Here is a 22,369-nt window from a genome sequence, read left to right as displayed (position 1 = left end):
AACTTCCGGAAATACATGGAAATTTGTGGTGTAAGAAAGAACAAATGTTTCTGAGTATCTTTGCGAGGCAGAATGGAAACACTTTAAAGTTGGTGGTATTCAAATTTTAATCCCCTGAGGATTTTCCTGACCTCTTGAAAAAGTAACCGTTGGCCTCAAACTGCTGTCGAAGCATGAACTTTCCCCTGTACTCGATGATCAGGGAGTCTGGGGGCAGGTCCCGCACGGCTTTCAGGATCTTCTTGTTCTTCTGAACTTGACTCTGAGCAACACAAACGATGTAAGATCAGCACTGAGCAGCATGAGAAAAACCAACAGCATAGAGCTAAAACACTGAATGGGAGTAAAATGAACACATGAGGATTCCTGCTGCTGGTTCTTACCTCCACCGGGGGTTTGAAAGAGGCCGGGTGAGTGTTGTACGCCAGGTTCTTGCCGTCGCCTTGCTCTTTGACACGCAGCAGGACCTGAACGTCTTCACTGTACTGATTGCTGCTGGCCTCTTCATAGCGCTCCATCCACGTCTTGATTTTACTCTCCCACATAGAAGGGTGCTCCACCGGCTCCGTGTCTGGAGCGGCACCCTGACGCACAAAACGCACCGATAAATACCGCAGAAAGCTTCCAGGGGGCATTATGAAGAACATCTGTGTTGTTTCTGAGTTTACCTTCACTCTAGAGGACTTCCTGGACCCCTCTCTGAATGCCTACAAACAAACCAATCATTTTGGTGGCGTTAAAACGAGGTTCGGTTAAAACGCCTTTTATTGTTACCGAATGAAAGAAAGTTGACCTTCTTAGCGCGAGCGGAAGATGCCGGCGAGTCTTTTTCACCGCTCTTTTTCCGCTTCTTCTCGGCCGGTTTATTGCCGAGCCGCCCGGTTGTCAGCGTGATGGTGGTGGGCGTGTGTTGAAAGGTGGAATAGAGCTCTAGTGGAACTTCATCTCCACTTTCTGTCGCACTGGTGTCCCCGTCTGAACAAGCATCAAAGTTACAAAGAGAACACGGAGCTGAGAAGCCAACATAGAGCTATAAAAAGCTGCAGCTGCTGCAGGATAATAAAAGCTAGTTGGGCTGCAATAATAGAACAAACAGCATGTCAGACAATGAATTACAGAGCTGTAGTTTGGTATTCGTCCAGCAGGTGTCACTATGACATAAACTAGAGCTTGGGGAATGAATTTTGGCTGACTTGCAGGAGGAGGAAGCACCACGGTGACAGCCTACAACGCTCACTAACAAACTGGCCATTTACTGCAGCACACGCCGCAAAAGCAGAACTGAGATTCGCATCTTTGGGCTAAGGGAGAAAACTTCTTACACCACAAGTTCAACTCAGAGTAATCCAGCAGCTGAACGGCAAACTTCAGGGAAATCACAGACATTTGAACGTTTTTAAAACAATCCTCACCAGATAAACATTCTCTTTTCCTGGTCTGAAGCAGGATGGCACTCTCTCTGTCCAGATGTCGCGGTTGGCACCGTTCGCACAAATAGGTCTCAGGAATGTTCTGCCTGTCGATACCCATGCAGTCTATGTGTTGCCAGGCGCTGAAATAAATAACACAAACCGGCCATTTAATAACGCGCGGCTCGCCGTCTGCCGCAGGGAATCAGGACTGGAAACGGGGATTACCTGCACTTGTCACAGCAGATCATGTAACCGTCGTCGTGGGTGAAGCCACAGATGCAACGGGTGATGTCGGTCCCATAGCTGCTGTCCTCAGACGTGCTGAGCGTGGTGCCCCGGGACGCTTCATCCTGGGGCCCTGAACCAAAGGGTACCACCTCTCCCTGTCGGATCAACATGGAGGGTGGGGGGGAGGCTGGCGGCGTAGGTGGGGGCCGCGCCCCATAATTGTGATCCTGAAGCAGCAAATGAAGGAAACATTAGAAGATCCATGTTCTCAGGAAACAGATGGTGAATCAAACAACTTCTGTTTTTGCATTTGTTCATTCAATGATAAATATAATAAAGAAAAATGTTGAGAACTGTAGGCTATGCTTAAAAAAAAAGGTCAAGGTCGGAATCAGAAATACTTTAATAACCGCAGAGGGAAATTACAAAGTGGAGATTAAGGAAAGAAAATTTAGTTCTGCTCTTAAGTAATGTTGACAAAACAAATATGTTTATTTATCAGAAGTAAGATTATTTAATATTCAGTTTGTAATAAACTGTGAAAATAAATATTACTATAAAGGTTGTTTTTTAATAATTTATTCTGCATTTTACCAGGTTCCCTTTTAATCTCTCAGAGGTGAAAATCAGGAGACATTAATGATCCAGCTATCTTTACTTTTATGATTAAATGAGCTAATCTCAATCCTCAAACCTAATTTCAGGTTTCATTAAACATGAAGTGAAAACCTTTTTAAAAAGAAAAGAGGTAATATTTTCTTTTCAGTGCAGCAGCCATAAACAGAGATCTATTGAAACACATTTCCTAACTACATTTAAAAACCACGCTAACTGTTAGCTAGCATTATCAACGAGGGTCTAAAGAGCCGCAGGTCGCAGACTCCTGGTCTGATTATACAGTGCAGATCAATTTGATAATAAATAGCATTCCTTTAATAAATAAAGCAGCTAATAACACATCCTGATCTGACTCTATCCTGGTGCTTTTATCCAGCAGCATTTGTTTATTTCTGCAGGATGCCGAGGTTAACACATGGGCTTTAATATTGTTAATATTTTACTTAATTAACTGTTAAGTCACTTGTGTTAAACAGCACAAGTGACCGGAAAACCTTCACCATCGACAGCTGTCTGCTGGTGAAGATCACCGCATGTAGTAGCGAGCTAATGCTAGCTCACCTCCTCCCTGTCTTCATGTGGTTGTTTGGTAAATCAGCTCAGGTCGTCTTTGCTTACAGTTAATATCTGGGTTAACTTACAGTTTATTCCACCGCATAAACAGAAAGCTTATGTTAAGGAGTTGCGTTTAAACCGTTTCCCACACAGCTGAGCGGTTCACATCAGAGCCGCAGTGACCAACATGCTCATCTTTAGGCATCCCCCTCCCAAAACAAATCATATTTAGGATTGAAAACCTTAAATCATCCAGATGTAGGAACTTTTAGATACTTCGAGTTTATATTTTTTACCTTTTCCTCAGAGTGTAAACAGTGTAAGGCCATAGAAACCAAAAATAATCCATGATCACATTTTTATTTTTCTACTCTGAAACAAGTAAAAGTTAAGGAAACATCACTGGGTTTATTATTCCAGTAAAGTAGCTTTATATGGTCAAACTTTTTGGGGAATAAACCTACAGAAAATAAACCATCTAGATCATATATTCTAACAGTATTATAACAACTAATCAACTGAATCAACCTAAACATGGATGTAGACGCTGTTTTTAGAAGCAGAATTTCATTTATAGGTTATTTTCTTATTGCTTTTAAGCATCTTTTAGCCTTTAATCAAACCAATCGCTCCTTTTCATGTCAAAGAAATTAAAGCATTGATGGAGGAAGAAGGAAACTGAACAAAAATATACATTTAGGTAGTTTCTTGCCCCTGAAAGCTGCAAAGGGTTTCTTTAATAAAATAAACTCAAGATTTTAGATGTTAATTAAAGAAAGGGTAATATTCAACCTAAGCTCTCTGATAATTAAGTTTCTTTATGCCTTTTTTAACCACGGGTCTTTATCTGGTCATGTAGGCGACTGTGAGAAAGCCTGAGCCATATGCTCATTAGGCCGATTGTTTAAACAAAGAATAGGAACTACACACCCTGCTCTCATTCCAGAGTCTCCTTCATTCGGCTGTGTTGAGACAGGCTTACTGTAGCGCCTCTTTTGATACCAACAAGTAAACCAAAGGTGGATAAAGCTGCTTTACTTACAGCGTAAGGCAGGCCGATGTAACTGTGGGAATGGTGAGAAGTGCTGCTGTAAATCTGGTGTGGGTAGCTGGACTTTTCCACCACCACAGGGCTGGCCTCCACTGATTCAGGTCTGCTGGGCAGTAAGAGAAAGGAAGATTATTACAGTGGTTACCTTCCTTCTAACATATCTGCGATCATTTGGATGCATCACAATGATTAGCAGGTATGTTGCCCAACGACTGGCTGCTGCAGGAAGGTGAAGCTGCCAGAAAACGATCATAAGATCTGAATAAAGAGACTAAAAAAACCAGGAACATGTGGAAGAATCTCACCTCACATTACCTGGGCCTGGGAGCCAGACATCATTTAAGTCATAATCAGACGAACCTTTATCGTCCAGCTCACGAGGAGGCCAATAATTAAACTTTAACAGTCTCTCATGCACACAAAACAACAAAACACACAAATTTTCTTCCACTTCACGCCAAACCGGTTTAACAACTTTCCCCGGCGCAAACTGAAGCTGAGAGAACCAGTTTGGCTCTCCGAGTCCAGCCAACCTCAATTTCAATGCGATTAATCTTTCCTTCAGTTGCTGCAGAGGAGCTAATAGATGAAGAGGGAAGTGGAACTGGCAAAACGGATGGTGTGACAAGATGGTCAGGTATCAAGAGGGAAGAAGAGGAAAAACAACAAAGACTAAAAACGAGGGAAACATGAGGAGCAGCTCTGGTTAACGATCCACATGTTCAGTCAAGAGAAAACACATTTGATCCTTTTCTTTAAGGAGTTTTGGAGAAAAACACTCAGAGCTCTAGGAAAATAAACACCAGAGTATGTGTGGCAGCTGATGAGCAAATTTTCTCTGCTGCTCTGTCCCATGACACTAAAAGAAGCCATAAATATCTAAGGGCCACTACCGGGCAATAAAAAGCTGAAGGTTGAAGTCTCTGAACAGGCCACGCATGTCTACGTGAGAACGGGTTGAAATAAACGACAGGCGTTTAAAAAAAACAACAAGATCTATCCTGTAGAGAGTCCCGGCTTTACAAGAAGTAATTCCTGAGCTAATGTGGTTGTACAGTACCTGTGTGAGACCTCCTCGCTCTCCCTGCACGCCGAACAAGCTCTGTGCAACACTTCCTGTGTGTATTACCGCTCGGCTCTTCACTGTCAAAGTGAAAAACGTACGAGCAAGCATGAGGTCTGGAGGCGGTGCTGGGGAGAGGGGTGTGTGCAGAACAGATCAACTGCCAGACTGTGTACGCTTTAAACTTTCATTTAACCGGTGGGAAATTTCACAAAGAGTGAAAGACACTCACTTTGATGAATAATAAGAACAAAGATGTGTTGTTTAAACACACCGACCGCTGGTTTTATTTTATCTAGTGGCTCAGGGTTGTGCTGAAATGTAAAAGCAAAATCTAAGTTCACATTTAAGGAGTAAAAAGTTTATTAAGTGGAAAAGAGTTGCTGGCTTCATCTGAGAAGCAGATGCAGTAGGTTAAAGGTTGCAATCATTCCCTTTTTCACTCTTATCACATGTAGGAGGCTCCAACCTACGACTTTACATCGGGGTTTAGTATCTGCCGGGCTTTCAGTTACAGTCCTTCTTTATGGCATGAATCCTCAAACACGAGGAAGAGAGAAAAGTGAAAGAGACAAACATGATTCTAAGATCATTTGCTGGTTTTCTTTAACTGACATATAGAAAAATGCATTGAAAGCCAGAGAATATTCTCCACAGATATAAAGACAAAAATCCTCTTCACTAACTGCTTCAGTCGGTTTTATTACAGCTTTTTCTTTCTTAATCTGACGTACGGCATCAAGGTTTCATCACATCTGAACAGAACACAATAAATCCACTTAGAGGACTTTAACGGTAACTGTGTCAGCGTAGTGAAGCAAATGACTCGCTTAACACAATAAGAGAAATACAAAGAGGAGCTGTAGAGAGGTAATTTACAGTCTGATCGATCAAAATGTTAAAATCTGATATCTTTCCTATCATAGTTTTGATTTGCTTCAGATTGGGACGAGTTTAGACTGAAGAGAAGCTTAAATTCAGACAAAGTTACCAAACTTAATAAAAGGAGGCAGCATTTTCCTTTCGGTTTTCAGTAAAACTGTTTTACAGCAATTGCTTTTATATAATTACTGATCAATCAAAGCAGGAAGGAGTGAAAGAAGATTTAAACGCTGGTTTGCTCGTTTTCCTGCATTAAAGATTATAATCAGTACATATCCAGCTGTAAATTTACTTCATAACACTAGTGATCTATATATTATATTCATTATTTATAATAGTAATTCAGTAGAAACCCATGTCCTGTATTTATGGAAACATTTATCCTGCACTTCTGGTTAGACCTAAACTGTATTTTGTTGCCTTGTACCTGTACCTGTGTAATGACAATAAAGTTGAATCTAATCTAATCTGATCTATAAAGAGAAAACAAATTGGCAAATTCCATCTTTAAAAAGACATGTAGCCCTTAACATCTATGACAACTGTTTGAAATAAAAACCCATGAGCTCCAACGTTTACTTTCCCTTTGGGGTCATTTAGGTGAGCCGTTTGTGACGCTCGTCACGTTCCCCATCATGTGAAGTCAGAAGCTTGTTTTTAGGAGGATATATTACATCCTAACTAAACGTCATAACTAAAAAAAAAAACAGCCAAACTTGGAAGAAACTGAGTTTTGTTTTTTTAAATCTGAAGTGGGTTTGATTTCACATGCAGGCAGCTTTGAACACCCGCGTCTGTGATCATGCGTTGGACCTACAGCCTGGCGTTAGTAGAGGAGCAAAAGGAAAGAAATCAGCAGCAGAAGAAAGAGCAGACTCCTGAAGAGATCCCGCTTGCTGCCATGGCAACATTACGTACTCCGACGACGAGTGCGCGCACGCCGGGACCGGCGCGCCGCGTTCGCCTGCAGCTGCTCGTGCTGCTGCAGCCTTCTGGTGGGGTGGGGACGTTTAAAGGACGTGACGCCGTTTCTCCGCTCTGCCTCAGACTCAGCTGGCGGGTACAGAGTGGCCGACGGAGCCGTGTGTGCATCTGTGTCCAGCTTAGCGTTGTCCCCCCTCCCTTTAAAGTCAGCTATCTGCTTCTGAATACATTTGCAGCGGGGCCGTCGCACCAAGCGACCAGACAAAGAAGCGAGGGAGTCTAAATAGAGGGGCTTCCTCCAACCCCTGGTGACAGCACTGCTCTGCAGAGAGGAGGAGGGGAGGGGGGGCTATTGGAGACGCCATATCTGTGTGAGGACCACCTGTCACTCAGGCCAAAGACTATGGCAGCAAGTCCTGCACAGCGTAACAAGGGAAGGAGGGGAGCAAGGGGGCAGATACCATGGCAACTCAAGCTGTCACAGCAACAGCTCCAAGGAAGGCGAAGGGAGGGGGGGGACGAAGGGGAGGGCGACCCCTCCTTTAAAGAGACAGGAGTCCCTCTGTGAGCGGATGACGTGTGTTAGTCTTCAGTCATACACCGAACGTCTTGCCGGATTCATATCTGCCAGAAAAAGCTACGGCGGCGTCCTTGACAAGACTACAGGAAACAAAGGGGAGGGGCCAGAGCGAACGTGTTTCCATGGCGCCATGCAGCATTTCTGCTTCACTGACTGAACACGGTGTTCACATGTGCAAGCATCAAGTCGGAGCTTTAAACCAGAAGCACGCGAGTCACGATCGAGGCTGGGATCGGCAACTGACGGCGAACCCGGTTTCGTTAACCGGAACGAACGGCAGCAGGGACAGGATTTAAAATTCTGAAAATAAACAACCGTGTCTCACAACACAGACCTGCTCATGTCGACAAACAGCAAAGGTTCTAAACATTCACTTCAAAGGAAAAGTAGAAAGTCCGCCTGTTTAGGTAAAATAAACAAAAGACCTTATGCACTGGAGCCTGATGAAAACGACAGTGGGACTCTAATTTAGTTCAGGAAGATTTACGGAAATGTTGCAGAGAAAGGTCCCAATGTTGGAAGCCATACCGCTTCTTATCTAAATGGGAATGAGTTATTAATTAATCCACAAATTAAAAAACATAACATAAAGACTTTAAAGTGTTCATATTTTGATTCTGTAACCTAGAATGTGAGGCTTTTGCAGTTAAAACAAAACATCATTAGATATGAAAAAGGAAGTAAACAGAACATGAAGGCATTAAAGGAAGGAGTGAAGTTTTAGCGCTGCCAAGGACTTTAGTGTTTACAAGAAGGAGGAGGAGGAAAGATGGTGGGTTTACTCACTCTGAGCCTGCAGCCATGTCCAGGTATGAGGTGTCTGCTGTGTCCACCCCTACTGGGATGACTATGCTCATGACGTTCTCTGCTGATCAGTTCTTGTCCTACTGAGTCCAGAGAAAGGGAGTCCGAAACACTGAGGCATGCCAGCCACAGCAGTCATTGCAGACATCTAAGTGCATCCACAAGGCCTGGAAATGGAGGAAAAGAGGAGAAAACCACATATGACTAAAATGTTTTTTGTTTTTCTTTTTGCACAAATGCTAGTTAAAGCAAAGCTACAGTACTGATTAAACCCGAAATTCCAAATCATAGTGAAAACGGGGTATTTCCAGCATACGTTCAGGCGTGAATCATTATTACACAGAGAACGGTTTGCCAGGACTTCCCCTCTGATAAAAGCTTCGAGGCTGAGGTTACAGACGGGTGAAACCGGCAGAAGAACGGGGCAGGACTGAAATGCACTAAGGCCAACTCGGCAAACCGTCTGGAGTACAAAAGGCTGCACTGTAAGAAAACTCCACAAAGGGGAGCAAGAGAACACAGCTGTTGGCCTCCATGAAACCAGGGAGGAAATGCAACACAGAAGCCATTTTTCCCCCCATTTAGAAGAAGAGGAAAGATCTATTCTAAGAACTTAGCCAAACTTATTTAATATGAGACGATGACTTCACTGCATGTTTTATTTACAATAACCTTCCATCAGGATTAGACAGAAAACAGCAGGAATGTAGTTACTACGACATCTGAGAGGAAGAAAGAACAGATGAAATGTTTAAATCCTGTTTTTGTTTATTTTTTTGCATTTAATGCGAGCTCAGACAGCAGCCTGTGTGTCAGGGTAGCACCCCCGGTACACACAGCTCTGTTGATAAGCAGGATTAGAGAGAGGGACAGATGCTGAGACAAAATAGGCTGGAGGTCACACCCCCGCCTGCCCATGCTAACTGTGACCAAACAAAGGCTCAGATCGCGTCTTAGGGTGTTCATAGATGTTAGAGGGGTAACCAAACAACACAGGTCCACGCTTTGCGGTGTTTAAAACTCCCAGACAGACCTGCCTCTGCGTGTCTATTGGGTTCAGTGAGGAAAGAATGCAGCTAATCATCTCACAGCTTAAGACCCACAAAAATGTGTCTCCAGCATGACTTTCTAGGAAAGCTGAATGAGGTTAGCTCTCAGACCTGCCTGAAAAACCTCTAGACAGGAAACCATCGGTCCTCAAAAACAGAAACGACTACAACTCCTTTCATTTCAGGTGGGAACAAACCGCACAGAACGGCCCGAGTGGACGGCTTTGGGCCTTACAGACATGACAGCTGTCAGATCCAGACCCAATTAACAGAGAAACCAGGTACTAGGAGAATCAGCTACATGCATCTTAGTGTACATTTAAAAAAGAGGGAGAAGCTGATGCAACTAATACCCAGTCAGCCAAACAATTAAACTAAACAACCACCTCTTTAAAAAGACTACTAACTCTACTACAGAAGAACATGTCAGGCAGAAAGTTGGGCCGAGTCAGATATGGATTAAAACGCTGAAAAAGAGACGGGCGGATGGAAAAATCAACATTAAGGTGAACTGATTGGGTGGAGGACAACAAGACGGTCGGAAAGTTGGACTGATGGATAAATGGACAGAGGGAGGGATGGGTTAATAGATAACAGAATATATGGACTGAAATAAGGATGGATAGGTGTGTAGAGAACTGAACTGATTATGAAACATTAACTTTTCCAGAGTGTCGCTGTATTTCCATAGCTGGGTTTCAACTGGATGTACAAACAGAGGAAATATTTAATCTATGTCTGATCTTTTCCATAAAAAAAATATATATAATTAATAAACGCCATGAAATCAGTCAAGCTGACCTTTTTGTGTTTCCTTTCTGCACATCCTACTTAGATGTGCATAAAAAACTCAAGTGGACTATGTGAGCGTGTCTTTCAGAGACTCGGAACCCCTCGGCCCCCTGCTTTCAAACACTTTTCATTACAGGAGGCTTTTAAAGGAATGCACAAACATGATCTGCAGCCAAACTGATTCTGGCCGAGAAAGTCAGGAAGGGAAAAAGAAAAAAAAGAAACCCAAGTACAGAGGAGCCACATTCCTGAGTCAATCTGAGCTGGGCTGCGACCGCCTGCGAGCTCCTCCCACTTCCTCTAGGAGAGCTGCCCATCATCTCAGAGAAATGCAGCCAGAATGGGGAGGGGGGGGAGCCCCCTCCATAAGAGCCCCCCTCCCAGGCCTGGTCACCCCGCCCAGACAGATTCCTCTCCCTCCTCTCTGCACTTCCTAAATAAACCGAACAGTAATGCAGGGCTGAGGGGAAGGGGAGTGTCGCAGACGGTTGCAAGGGAGACCTTTTAAAGCCACCTTTGGCTAAATCCACCACTGTTATGGAAATGAATAGAACAAGGAAGGGATGTGCAGGTTATGGAGCAGGCATAGACAGTTACTAGAACAGGATAAAAAAGAAAAAACAACAAGCAAGGTGTTGTAAAAGAAGCCACAAAAAGGAAGAGGTTTAGATGTGCTCCACGTCTCATTTCTGTTTTCATTTGCTCACTAAATAAATTGCCGGGCTCAAGAGGGAGCTTTACAAATCGCCAGAGCTCGTCGATTAGAGAGGGCAGGGGGTTGGGGGGGGGAGGTCCAACAGTGATGCTACACAGTCCAAACCTGGGCAGACTCTGGGTGGCGTAATCCAGCCTTTCCTTTTTCCCCTCCTTTCCCCCTCTCACTAGGAGACAGTCACATCATTGTAGACGGAACACCTTTCCATTTAAGATAAAATCCCATCATCAAAAATAAAAAATAAAAATCAAATGACTCCTTTAAATAAGTTTCCCCTCTCTTCAGCTTATTAACACAGGCTGATGCGGAACAGTGTTTTTATTAAGGTTTTTACAGCCTTGTCTGGCCAGATTACATTCATATATAAGTGGGCGGAGCAAAACAAAATAAGGGATTTCAACCGAATCCCATAGCAACCCCTGCCAAGCGAATGCGACCACACTACGTCCTCATAGCTGGCTGCTGTGACTCAGCTAAGAAAGCATTAAACACAGGAAAAATAAATAAAACGGCTGAACCCAGATGAGATGGAGGTCTGGTCTTGGTTTTCACCGTTCCAGCTCTGGGATACCCTCATTAATCAGCGTGCCCACAGCTGCCAGTGCTTCCCGCTGGACTGAAGGGGAAGTCATGCATCAATACGGCGCAGAGCACCGTTACAGACACCCATGCAGCAACTCTTCTTTGCGCATGAAACTAAGTGAGCTGCAGCCACCTAAAGAGCTGAATTACAGCCTGATTATAAGAAAACCAATTCAAAAAACTGCTAAAAATATTTAAAGAAAAGACGACTATGGAGGATTAATGGACGGCTGTAAATTATGCTTTAAAAAGTACTGAATATTTAAACAGGTTTACAGGGATTTTGTGTAGAAATTTTAGTAAAATGACAATGGCTTTTCTTTTACACTACGACACCTTCACTCACTGTCCAGTAGCTTCATAGCCTTAATTTCTCTCTTGTATTTCATCTTGTATTTCAGGTCCATCTAGTTTGTTATCAACTCAAGCCTGGACCGTTTCTGTGCACAACCACAGCATAACACTGCCACCATCATGTCCAACAGTGGGGATGGTTTGTTTGGGGTGAAATGCAAGGTTTCATCAGGCAGCATTTTGGTCTCATCAAACAGAACCCCCTTCTTTCTCATGAAGACAGTCTTTCAGTGATATTTTGCCTTATCGATCATAGAAATCTCCTCAAAAATTACCGTGTTGCTCATTACATTGAGCACTAAAATCTCTCTCTATATATATTTGAATTTAATTTGGATAAACTTGTATGTATATAACTTGATTCAAGGAGAAATCAATACATCCGAGCTGTTCATTGTCATGACTGAGTTCTTTTAAACGTAATTTGAATGCAGTTACATCCAGCATTTGAATCCTTATCAGTGACTGCACGTGTGAGGTCCTTCAGGTTTGTTCACTCCACTTACAAAGCTCTTGTCACTGCAGGCTAACAGACAGACACACATGGAGCCAGGGTCTAAATGACAACACTTGCACCGCTAACTAAAATGAGAGCCAGGTCCGTGTGCACAGAAGAGGAGTGGGAGAAAAATAAAAACGCTAAGAGCCACTCGGGGTGCATTACAACAGTGTTTACTGATCAATTTTTACGCCTGGATCTGCGGTGTTGTTACATCACCGACACGAGGCTTCCTTTTTTCTTAGTCCGCCTTACGTTGGAAGCTATGAATGCGAGTGTAACGTCACTGCAGCAACAGGAAGGTTCAGGGGGCGTTGCGAGGCTGCAGCCTTAGCAGCTACCACGCTAAAACCACCTGTCAGGGAAACAGCTTGCTTGTCTTAAAGGTGGATCTGTTACAGCCCAGCTAGCAGTACAAAAACAGGTCACCTGAGCCCCAGCTCCTCTTCCCAGCTGGGATGCCATGTGACTGAGCCGGGCTCCTGGGCCATTCAGCTTTCTCTTTGGGTCCCTGCGGTCTGGACACCACTCATGTGAGACCACCAGAGACCAGGGAACGGCTACCAGTTAATCCCACATGGTGAGGTGTATCTACACAAACACAGAAAGGTATTACTGTTTCAGAAAGAAGGGCATACTGTCTGGAGATATGGAGGAGCAATAAAAGGCAGCATAAAAGCTTCCAGATGGGTGACATTCATACGTTTGTTCAATATATCAGCACGGTCACACCTCTGGCTGACTTCCTCCCATCGATTTGAGTGAAAGAAGAAAAACCTTCTGATAACAAGCAGGCGTTTGGATAATACGAGCTTCTTAGAGTGCACCTAGGAGTAAGGCTTAAAGGGGATGGTGTCATTGGAGACCGCCACAAATCCACAGCACTCGCTCCGTCGCTATGACAGGAGAGGCAGCACAAGTCCGCCCTCCGTCTTTGTTAACACAACAAACAAAACACACAGCATCAAGCCCATGGCCGTCAGGCTCACGTTAATCCAGCTAGCTGTCTGTATCACTACCTGTGCTGCTAAAAAACGGACCAAAAACTAATAATGAGTTTTTAAACAGAGGGCCGGCTCATTTACAAGGATGAGCTGAACGGTTTGGGATTTTATGTTAAAGGGCAGAGTATAATCAGACACTAAGCAGTCTGCTTGATTTAATGACATGAAACTGACTCTGCTGCTTATTTCAAATTATGCCGAGAGTAAATCAGTTCCAGTCACACTATTATTTTTATGGTTCATCTTTTGAGAACACAAAATGAGAAAAGCATAAGCTGCAGAGGCAAGAAAGAAGCAATAAATGTTTAGCACCTCTTCGAGCCTCATTTATCTTGCATCCATGATCGTATCGGAAACATGATGTCCAAGAGGAGAAGAGTATGCAGGAGTTTTACATTTTATAAAACTGAAAAAAAAGTAAAAAAAAACTTGTTTGTTTACTGTTTTAACAATATTATACAGTTAAAAAAGTAAGTAATATTACAGAATGGAACAGAGAGTCATGCATAACAATTTATACTTGATGAAATCTAAGTATCAGATTAGGATTTGTTTTTTGTATGATTATGATATTACACTTCTTGTTCATTCTAATATTATATACTAATTGTGGTTTACAAATTCCCCACAAGCCAAAGGGACAGATTGGGTAGTATGAGATTTATGTTTAAAAAACATCAAATTAAAACGAATTAAAGGAATAGTACACGCAAAACATGATTAGCCTTCATTTTCTACTCACCCCCATGCTGAACAACACTCTGGAGTACTTTTTTGATATCTCAAATGCATCTGGAGATCTGGGAGGCTTCTTGCTGTCTGCTGACATTCAAATAATGGAGGTCTATGGTGACCGAGACAGAAAGGTCCATAAAAGTCCACAAAAAACGTGTCAATATTCCTCCATACTGCTCGTCCAATGTATTCCAAGTGTCCTGAGTGGGTAGCATCCAGAATTTACTCGAAACGAAGTCATTTAGAATGTTTTTAGAGCATAAACAGTAGTGCATAGGATTTCCTGAAAGCGCGCACATGCGCGTTCACGACGCTACGGAAGCCGGCAGACCAAACCAGATGAAGTGCGCATTCAGCGTCTGCTCTGCCAATAATGCAAGCGTAGAAGAAGAAATGTGCTGTTTACCTGTGCAAAGAAAGAAACAACGAAAGAAAAATGTCTGAGGACTTCAGTGTTGAGGAAGAGCATGAGTTCTTTGCCGAGCTGAATGCGCTGGTCTGGTCTGCCGGTTTCCGTAGCGTCGTGAGCGCGCTTACAGGAAATCCTATATACTACTGTTTATGCTCTAAAAACATTCTAAATGACTTCGTTTCGAGTAAATTATGGACGCTACCCACTCAGGACACTTGGAATACATTGGACGAGCAGTATGGAGGAATATCGACACGTTTTTTGTGGACTTTTATGGACCTTTCTGCCTCGGGCGCCATAGACCTCCATTATTTGAATGTCAGCAGACAGCAAGAAGCCTCCCAGATCTCCAGATGCATTTGAGATATCAAAAAAGTACTCCAGAGTGTTGTTCAGCATGGGGGTGAGTATAAAATGAAGGCTAATCATGTTTTGGGTGTACTATTCCTTTAACTATCACAGACACACTTTATAAAATTTATTCTCGTTTATTTTTCTAGTCTACAGATGCAATATTGTATTTCTAAAAATGTACATAAACTAAAATATATTCAGTTCCATGTCTTATTCATAGCCATTAAAATAATATAGAATATATAGAATGGAAAAAGTAATCCAGTAAGTAGATTGTTTACTAATATAGTTTTATATTATAAATGATAAATAACTGATAACAAGAGGCTTAATTGAAAAAAAAATGATGAATTTATTTCACATGACAGAAGAGGAAGAAGCTTATTAAAGAAAAGCAGCTGATTGATTATTCCTGCTTTTTTCTGAGCTTATGGATTGAATGAAGTGGATATTGTTCAGCTAAAACGGCAGTTATATTTAATAATAGCATTATCTCTTTATTTTCATAAAAAAGAAACAATAGCAGCGACACCGATGACGCATGAAGCACTAATGTTTTACGGTTCGTTTCCAGATGACACATTTTCCTCCCGACCAAGTGCCATTTTGACATCAGATAAAGTCAGATAAAGCCCCTGTGCTGTGCAGTTGCCTTTCTGCTTGTGTGTCGGCGCTGCAGTCAGTCCTACCGATAGGGGTGTGGAGAGGGTACAAACGTTGCTATTATGTTACCACAACACTCTGGTGCCCGTCGCCATTTTCAGAGCGCTTTTCTCAGGACGGCGTGTAGCCAGGGAAGCCTCGCCGTGGGAAGAAAAATCCCCAAGAATGCATTCAATCAACTCTTTTTTTACACACTCCACTCCAAGTGTCCCTCTGTCGGTACAGTCTCTGTGTTGTTAACCGCCTAGAGTTGTTGTGAATCCGTCGAAGCGCGCGGCCAGTTAACCCAGGGCCCAGCATTATGATACTAGCCTCTTGAAATGCGACGTTAGCGGGCTGCGCGTGTTCGCCTCTCGGTAAAATCGGCAAAAATCACCATAATGTGCATTTCTACCCGTTTAGTGTCTTTAAAAATAACCGCTGGGGGGAGATTATGATGGTTTTAGGGGCAGGTGCGGCCAAAAATAACCCCGGAATGCAGCGAGCGAGCTAACAATGCTAACAGCATAATGCGTAGACGGTTACACGACAGGAGTGGATTAATGCTTGGGTCGTCAGAGACAGGAAATGCAGGCTACCAAATCCGAATGATTATAGAAGGAAATCAGTGCAGGATGTAAAAAAATATATTTCCATTAGAGAGAAACATTAAGACTGGAATGGAATATCCCCTCCCCCATGGCTGCAGCGCTTTATCCCAACACACAACTCCTAAATAAGTGACCGTAAAAATCTATATCTGAGCTCTAAAGTAGCAGAACAGCAGCGCCCATGTCGCCTCGCTTCTGGTTTTTATCCTGCCTTGACATTAAAGCGCTGCTGAAAAGGAGATTGCTGCAATGCAACCAAACATTTAAGGTATTTTTTACCACTGGCTTTGCTCTATGTTGCCTGAGAAATAAACTAAACACGCTGGTATCTGCTTATCTAAAACCTCATTGTTCTTCTGCTTCTGTATATAGTTTATCTAAACGGAAATGATACTTAAAGGCGGGGAGCCACTTTCAACACATTTGTTTTACAACACCGGATCTGATCTGCAAATTCTTTTTTATTTTTGGACAAATACGGATGAATATATCTGAGGGTGTTGCACTGTGTACCATAGCAGATATATGGGATTAATATGCATGTAGTGAAGATGAAGTAATCTGTTTTAATTGGAAGCAGATGAAGGTTAAATCTGATCTCCAGCGAGTTGAATGGGATTCTTTACACAGAAACGCGGTCGACCACTGTGGTCAGTCTCGCTTTGCCCATATTTAATGCATGTACACAAAAGCGAATAAAACTGTGCGCAATGTGGCCCGCAGTGTCAACCTAAACACTCCAACTTCACATCTGTTCATGTGTAGCTGCTGCTGCTGCATCACTATCCTCTATAACGCCTTTTTAAACAGACATTCAGAAATGTTACATACCCTGAATGGAGACTGTGTGCTTGTGTACACATCCATGTAACGCAGCGTTTTCATGTTACGTTGCTCCGGGTTAAATTTAGTATTAACCCCGCTCTAACTGTAGGATCTAATGTCACTATTATCGATTGATGGCCTCGTTATCTTGTTTACCTTATTTTTACGTGCCGTCCGTTACTAAGCAATACAAAGTCGAGCCTTATTCGTTTTTTGTGTCGAGCTAATTTGAGATACTAGCATGCGCTAGTTAGCAAGTGCTCAGTTGGCTTGGCAACTTCAAACTTTTAGTTGAATTTAATGTCTTCCTGGGTGAGTTTTGGAGATTTGTTCAAAATAAAACGAACGAAATAAGCTTGGAACTTACTGATATTCACTACGGTTCACGAGCAAGTTAGCAAGCTACTCTCAGCTGATATGTTAGCAGGTAACAGCATGCAAGCTAACTATAGACAACAATACACGTTCAGGCTTCGTTTAACCTTAATCTATAATCGTCAGATAATGAAGTTAACTTACCTTTCTAAATCCACTCTGGAGGCTATGAATAGCGAATATGGGGACCTGGGTGAGACCCCAGTCGCAGCTTCCACAACCAAAACAATACTTCAGAACACACACTGCGGATTCCTAGCCTAGGTTTAAAATGTTTGTATTCGGACGTGTTCTCTAAAGGTTCCTTTCCTTGTTTCTAAAGAAAATACGCACGAGTTCGTACAGGCTGGGAGCTCAGATGTTACGAGGATTTGTTCCGAAACCGTTAGAAAAATTCTTAGAGCCCCAGTCAACGGCGACTTTTAGAAATTAGATCCCTTCAAAACCAGTCTCTTTTCCCTGTGCAAAAAATGGCGGCCCTACCAGGACTCCCGAGACCCCGCCTCCCCGACGAACGGGCCCCGCCCCCACATTCCGCGGGGCTACACTCCCCGATTGACAGGGGCGCCGTGATCGGTCTCCATGCGCGTTCACGAGAACGAGTCGTTGCAAAAGAAATCCGCTCTTGTTACCCCGCATTTATTTATATAAAATATCCAACGTGCAACAGTTTTGCAAAATATATATATATTTTTTAATCTTTGCATGTTAGAATTTGTGTTTTCCTTATATTTGGAGATTTTTGTACAATTATGTCAAATATTGCAGAATAATATATATAATAATACGACATCAAAGAGTTGATTAAGGCTTAATAATCATGTTTAAATGCATAGTAAATATTTAGCATATGTCTTTCAGATATCATCAAAAACATTTTATTAATGGTAAAAAAATAATAATAAAACAATGCAATATGCAAATTTGATTTTAAAAGCAGTTTTCCATTCCTGAATTCACACGCTCCTAAGTTCTCTGCTCTGACTCTTTTTAATTTGATCCATTTTATCTGAGCGATAATCTTTTAAAAGTGAAGTCAGCTGTCAGACTGTTTTTTTTAGGAGGTTTTGCCTAAACCAATTAACTGCTTCCTCTCCCGTTTCCTATTTTCCTCTCTCAGGGTGAAAAGAAAGAGAATGATCGCTTCATGGGACTGTAGTGTCAGCATGGACTTACCTTCCTTTCATATTTTAAGTCTGATCCTCACAGCATTATTTTATGTTAATTAAATTAGTCATTGTTTTATGTTATAAAATGCTTTACCATAGCTCGTTTTGCACATTTTGTGTTTTCTTCCCATTTAATTATTAATTTTACGATAACATGTTAGATTTGTTGAATAGCAGGCTTGTGAGGGATCACCCAAATCCACTACAACTCTGCAGAAGGTTAAGCTGTTATGTAACCTCCTTACACAAGAGCAGTGTTTTATGGGGATAAAATTAAATTGTGAACAAATAGACTGACTGTATGAGGAAAATCTTACAGTTTGTTGAAGAAAAAAAAAACCTAAACACTTAAAGCAACTTGGATTTACTACTATAATAATTATGAGCAGGAGAAGCGTGAGGCTAATATTTAGTGTCTTGGGTTGAAACACCAAAGCTCTGTGTTAAATGTTGAGAAAACAAGCAAGTCTAATGAGAAGACATTCTGATTTATTAAATATTTAATAAATATCGACATATATATAAATATAACAAACCAAAATGACTTCCATGTGATCTGGGGCTTTTATTTTAAGTCAAAAGTGTTTTGGAAATTAGCAGAATATCAGTGTTGGCTGGAAAAATCCTTCCTTTAAAGAAAAAAATAAAAATATTGATATGACATTAAAGGTTTTTAGTATTAAACATGGTATGTTGAAGTGTTAATTCTTAATTAGATTCATAGATTCGTTTTTTTAGTTGAGTTGCATTGTACCAATTAAAACAAGCTTTTGAATTTATCATTTAAATGATAAAAACTGACAGTTTCAAAGGCTGTTAGAAGTCACAGCATGTTCAGAATTGTATTAATATATAAAATCTATTCATCTTAGTTCAGAGTCCAATGATTAAATAATTTATAAAATGTTTAATTTAATAAAATCCCAAAGTATCTGATAGAGTGGTGTGTATGTAGAAATCCCTTTGACATCATATGCAGGGAGGATGTGCTCATCCTTTCCATTCGTCGACCCTCCCCCACCCTGGACTGCACCCACCGGCGCATGCGCATTCCACGAAGACAGCAGCAACTGCCGACGCTCGCGCAAACTTTGGGGACGGCAGTATAAAAGGCTCGGTCCGTTCTGCTCGCTTTTAAAAGCCGGAAAAGAACGGCCGCCGAGGACGCAGGTTGAATATACGGGAGAGAAGAACCCTGTTTTCGATTGATTGCCATCTTTGTTTTTTTTTTTTCCATGAAGATGGTTTTGATTTTTTCACCTTTAGAGTTGCTGGTGGGTTATAGGATTTATATAGGTCCCTTTAGAATAAAAAAAAAAGAAATGATTAAAGCGGTCTTTTTTGTTTGTAGAAATTTCTGGTTTATGATGACATCATGCAGTTAGTATTTGTGGGCGGGCTCTGAGCTGAGAGGGGAGAGGGGCGCAACCGGAGAGCACCATCGGCCAGGCGCCATTAGCTAACAATGTCACACTAATGTCCGTTTTGAGACGAATCATTCTTATTAGTTAGATTTTAATCAGATATATCGGTATTGTGGGCTGTCCACACTGAACGTACACGATAGTTGTCGAATCAGATGGACCGTTCTTTTTTTATTCGGTGAAACTGGAGCTCGACCTAAAACAAGATGGCGTCGAGGATTTTCCCCTATTAGGGCGGCGGCGCCGTGCGCGCTCTCGAAAACAGTTATTTCCTGTTTTCGTCGCATTGACCTGTTTGACTGACACAGACCTCAGAACAAGAGGTTATCCACGAGTTTATGACAATTTTTTTTAAAACCTATTAGAATAAAAGGTATGTTTTACAAAATAAACGTTTTATATGTTGCAATAGAAATCCCACAAAAAGACAAGAACAAAAAAAACCCACTCCAGCTGTACTAGATGTTTTGCTTTATGTTACACAAGCACTTAAATCAAGCACCGTTTGTTCATTATATAAACTACAAATAAACCTCACCCAATGTATGCATTTGTGTGACTTTGGCTCCATCTAGTGGACAATACAAGTAACTACTACAAGTTATACTACAACAACTACTTATATTTATAATATAATAGTGTAATAATATACTAGTATTACCTGTAGTATACTTTTAGCATATGGGAATTATATTGAAAGAGGATGCTATAATTTCCACCCACGGAATTGAATTTCTAAATCTACGTCTCTGTAAATTGATACCAAATAAATTAAAACAATCCAATAAATTATAAAAGGTTGTGAAATACAATCTGCTGTTATGTACTGGAGATGAGGTTAAATTTTGTAAATTAATAATTTTATATTTGTATGGATCTAGCTCAGGGTTCTGCAACCTTTCATATCCAAAGAGCCATTATGCTTCGAGTACGACCAAGTCAAAGTTTTTCAGAGCCGCAAAATATAACATGTCTTTAAAAAATATATATAATTTTTTTTTTATTAGCTGGTAAAGGAAATGTATGTATTTCTAGCTTTTAAAATAATGTTAAAACACATAATTTCCACACTAATTCAAAGAAAGATGGCTCTTAAAACATATTTCTGGTTCTTTTAATATCATTCTTTTCCATCTTATAAAAAACACAAAAGCTTTTAATGCTGGTATTTATTAGAGTACATTATTTAGCTCTTTATATACATTTTAAGACCCGCCGGAAAGGATCCAAGGAGCCACATGTGGCTCTGGAGCCGTAGGTTGCAGACCTCTGATCTAGCTGAATCTAGATGCCTAACAGTCTAGTCACTATCACCCTGTATTTATCCTATAGCATTGATTACTTGTATGTATTAAATAGTGTGGCACAGATACCAGTATCAACCGGGGTCGTGATCCAGCACTAAAATGGTACCGGTATCGGCGGGTACCAACAAATAGGGCACCAATATCATTATGAGAGCCAAGAGTTTAGTCTTCGGTGCAACACTAGTATTAACTACTGATGGGAAGCACAAGCAGCCCACAGCTTTTTTTTTTTTTTTTTTAAATAAATATTTTGGACATATAAATGTTTTCCAATCATCAGGCATTTGTAATAAACGTTGCTTTAGTTCAAGCAGACAAAACACAAGATTCCTGGCTAGGTGAGGAAACATTTTCAGAAAAAAAGAAAGTCCGGTTGACTTTGATTTAAGCCTGGTTTATGAACTCAAGTATATTTATGGCAGCTGCCTAAAAAACTGATATAGTCTCCTTAAACAGACCAAAACAACTTCTCTATTAAATAAAGGCACAAGCAAGGCAAGAGAAGTATTGGAATTGCACATTTCAGTACATGAACAATTCAAAGTGCTTTACATGAATTAGATATTGACCTAAAGGAAAAATAAAAGCAAATAAAGATAGAAAACCATGTAAAACAAAAACATCCATTCAAATATAATTTTATGCGAGTTCATTTGTTAAAAGAATTCATAATTTAAATGTCTTTTAATATATCTGTCTGTATTGTCCTGACCTTTTAATTAGTGTTCTGTAATTACAATTAATTAATTGTTAATAATGATAAGCCTGAATATTTAATTAAAAATTAAATTATAAAAACGAACTAATGCAGTATTTTCTGCCATGCAGAAATGGAAGCTAAAGGAAATATTTAAAATTAGCTCTGCCTGCAGTTTTCAATCATCTGCTGAATAAACAAAAATTAGTAGTTATCGTTAGGTATGAAGTAAGGCTACAACTAGCGATTATTATGCAGATCGATTAATCTATTAATTATTTTTCCAATTAATCGATTAATAATCAGATAGCAAAAGGTTCCATAAAGAAGACTTTTTATGAAATTAGATTTTTAAAATTTTTCCACTTGAATGGCTCTGGATTGAAAATATTAACTGGCAATGTTTAAATTTTGATATAATTCCTGCTCTAAGTGGGTCGCTCCGTCAGCTAAAGGCATATTTTACAGTCCCTATACTCCAGTTAAGGATTAATCGATAACTAAATTTGTTGACGATTATTTTAATTATCGATTAATCCGATTGTTTCAGCCCTAGTATGAAGCTGTGCATAAATGGTTTAAAATTTGCTCCGGAATGATGAGAGGCGAGACTCAAAAGAAGAAATGGTTTGGAAACAACCCTGGCCTGTTTTGGTCAATGCAAACTAATTAATCAATTAATCTATGGAGGACCAGCTCTGCCATA

General features: G+C 41.0%; 1 protein-coding gene across 7 annotated transcripts in view; it reads right to left on the bottom strand.

Annotated features, from left to right (window-relative positions):
- kmt2e (lysine (K)-specific methyltransferase 2E) overlaps positions 1–17,555 on the bottom strand; it is a 29,141-nt gene extending 11,586 nt beyond the window's left edge. For 4 of the 7 annotated variants that reach the window (XM_038297075.1, XM_038297077.1, XM_038297079.1 and 1 more), the window contains exons 1-9: positions 17,211–17,555; positions 8,100–8,284; positions 3,856–3,970; positions 1,638–1,867; positions 1,413–1,552; positions 794–975; positions 669–707; positions 384–584; positions 132–262 (exon numbers count right to left, since the gene is read on the bottom strand). In XM_038297075.1, the coding sequence (XP_038153003.1) occupies positions 132–262; positions 384–584; positions 669–707; positions 794–975; positions 1,413–1,552; positions 1,638–1,867; positions 3,856–3,970; positions 8,100–8,170 (1,109 nt within the window). In that variant the 5' untranslated portion in view covers positions 8,171–8,284; positions 17,211–17,555. Of the gene's footprint in view, positions 1–131; positions 263–383; positions 585–668; positions 708–793; positions 976–1,412; positions 1,553–1,637; positions 1,868–3,855; positions 3,971–4,924; positions 5,018–8,099; positions 8,285–17,210 lie in introns of those variants that run through there. The other 3 variants (XM_038297076.1, XM_038297078.1, XM_038297081.1) reach the window with 2 other exon arrangements.
- Between the last annotated feature and the right edge of the window lie 4,814 nt (positions 17,556–22,369).

The sequence above is a fragment of the Cyprinodon tularosa genome, unplaced genomic scaffold (genome assembly GCF_016077235.1).
Source record: "Cyprinodon tularosa strain WSP-4 unplaced genomic scaffold, ASM1607723v1 ctg381, whole genome shotgun sequence".
Classification (NCBI taxonomy): domain Eukaryota; kingdom Metazoa; phylum Chordata; class Actinopteri; order Cyprinodontiformes; family Cyprinodontidae; genus Cyprinodon; species Cyprinodon tularosa.
This window is presented reverse-complemented; position numbering and strand designations above follow the sequence as displayed.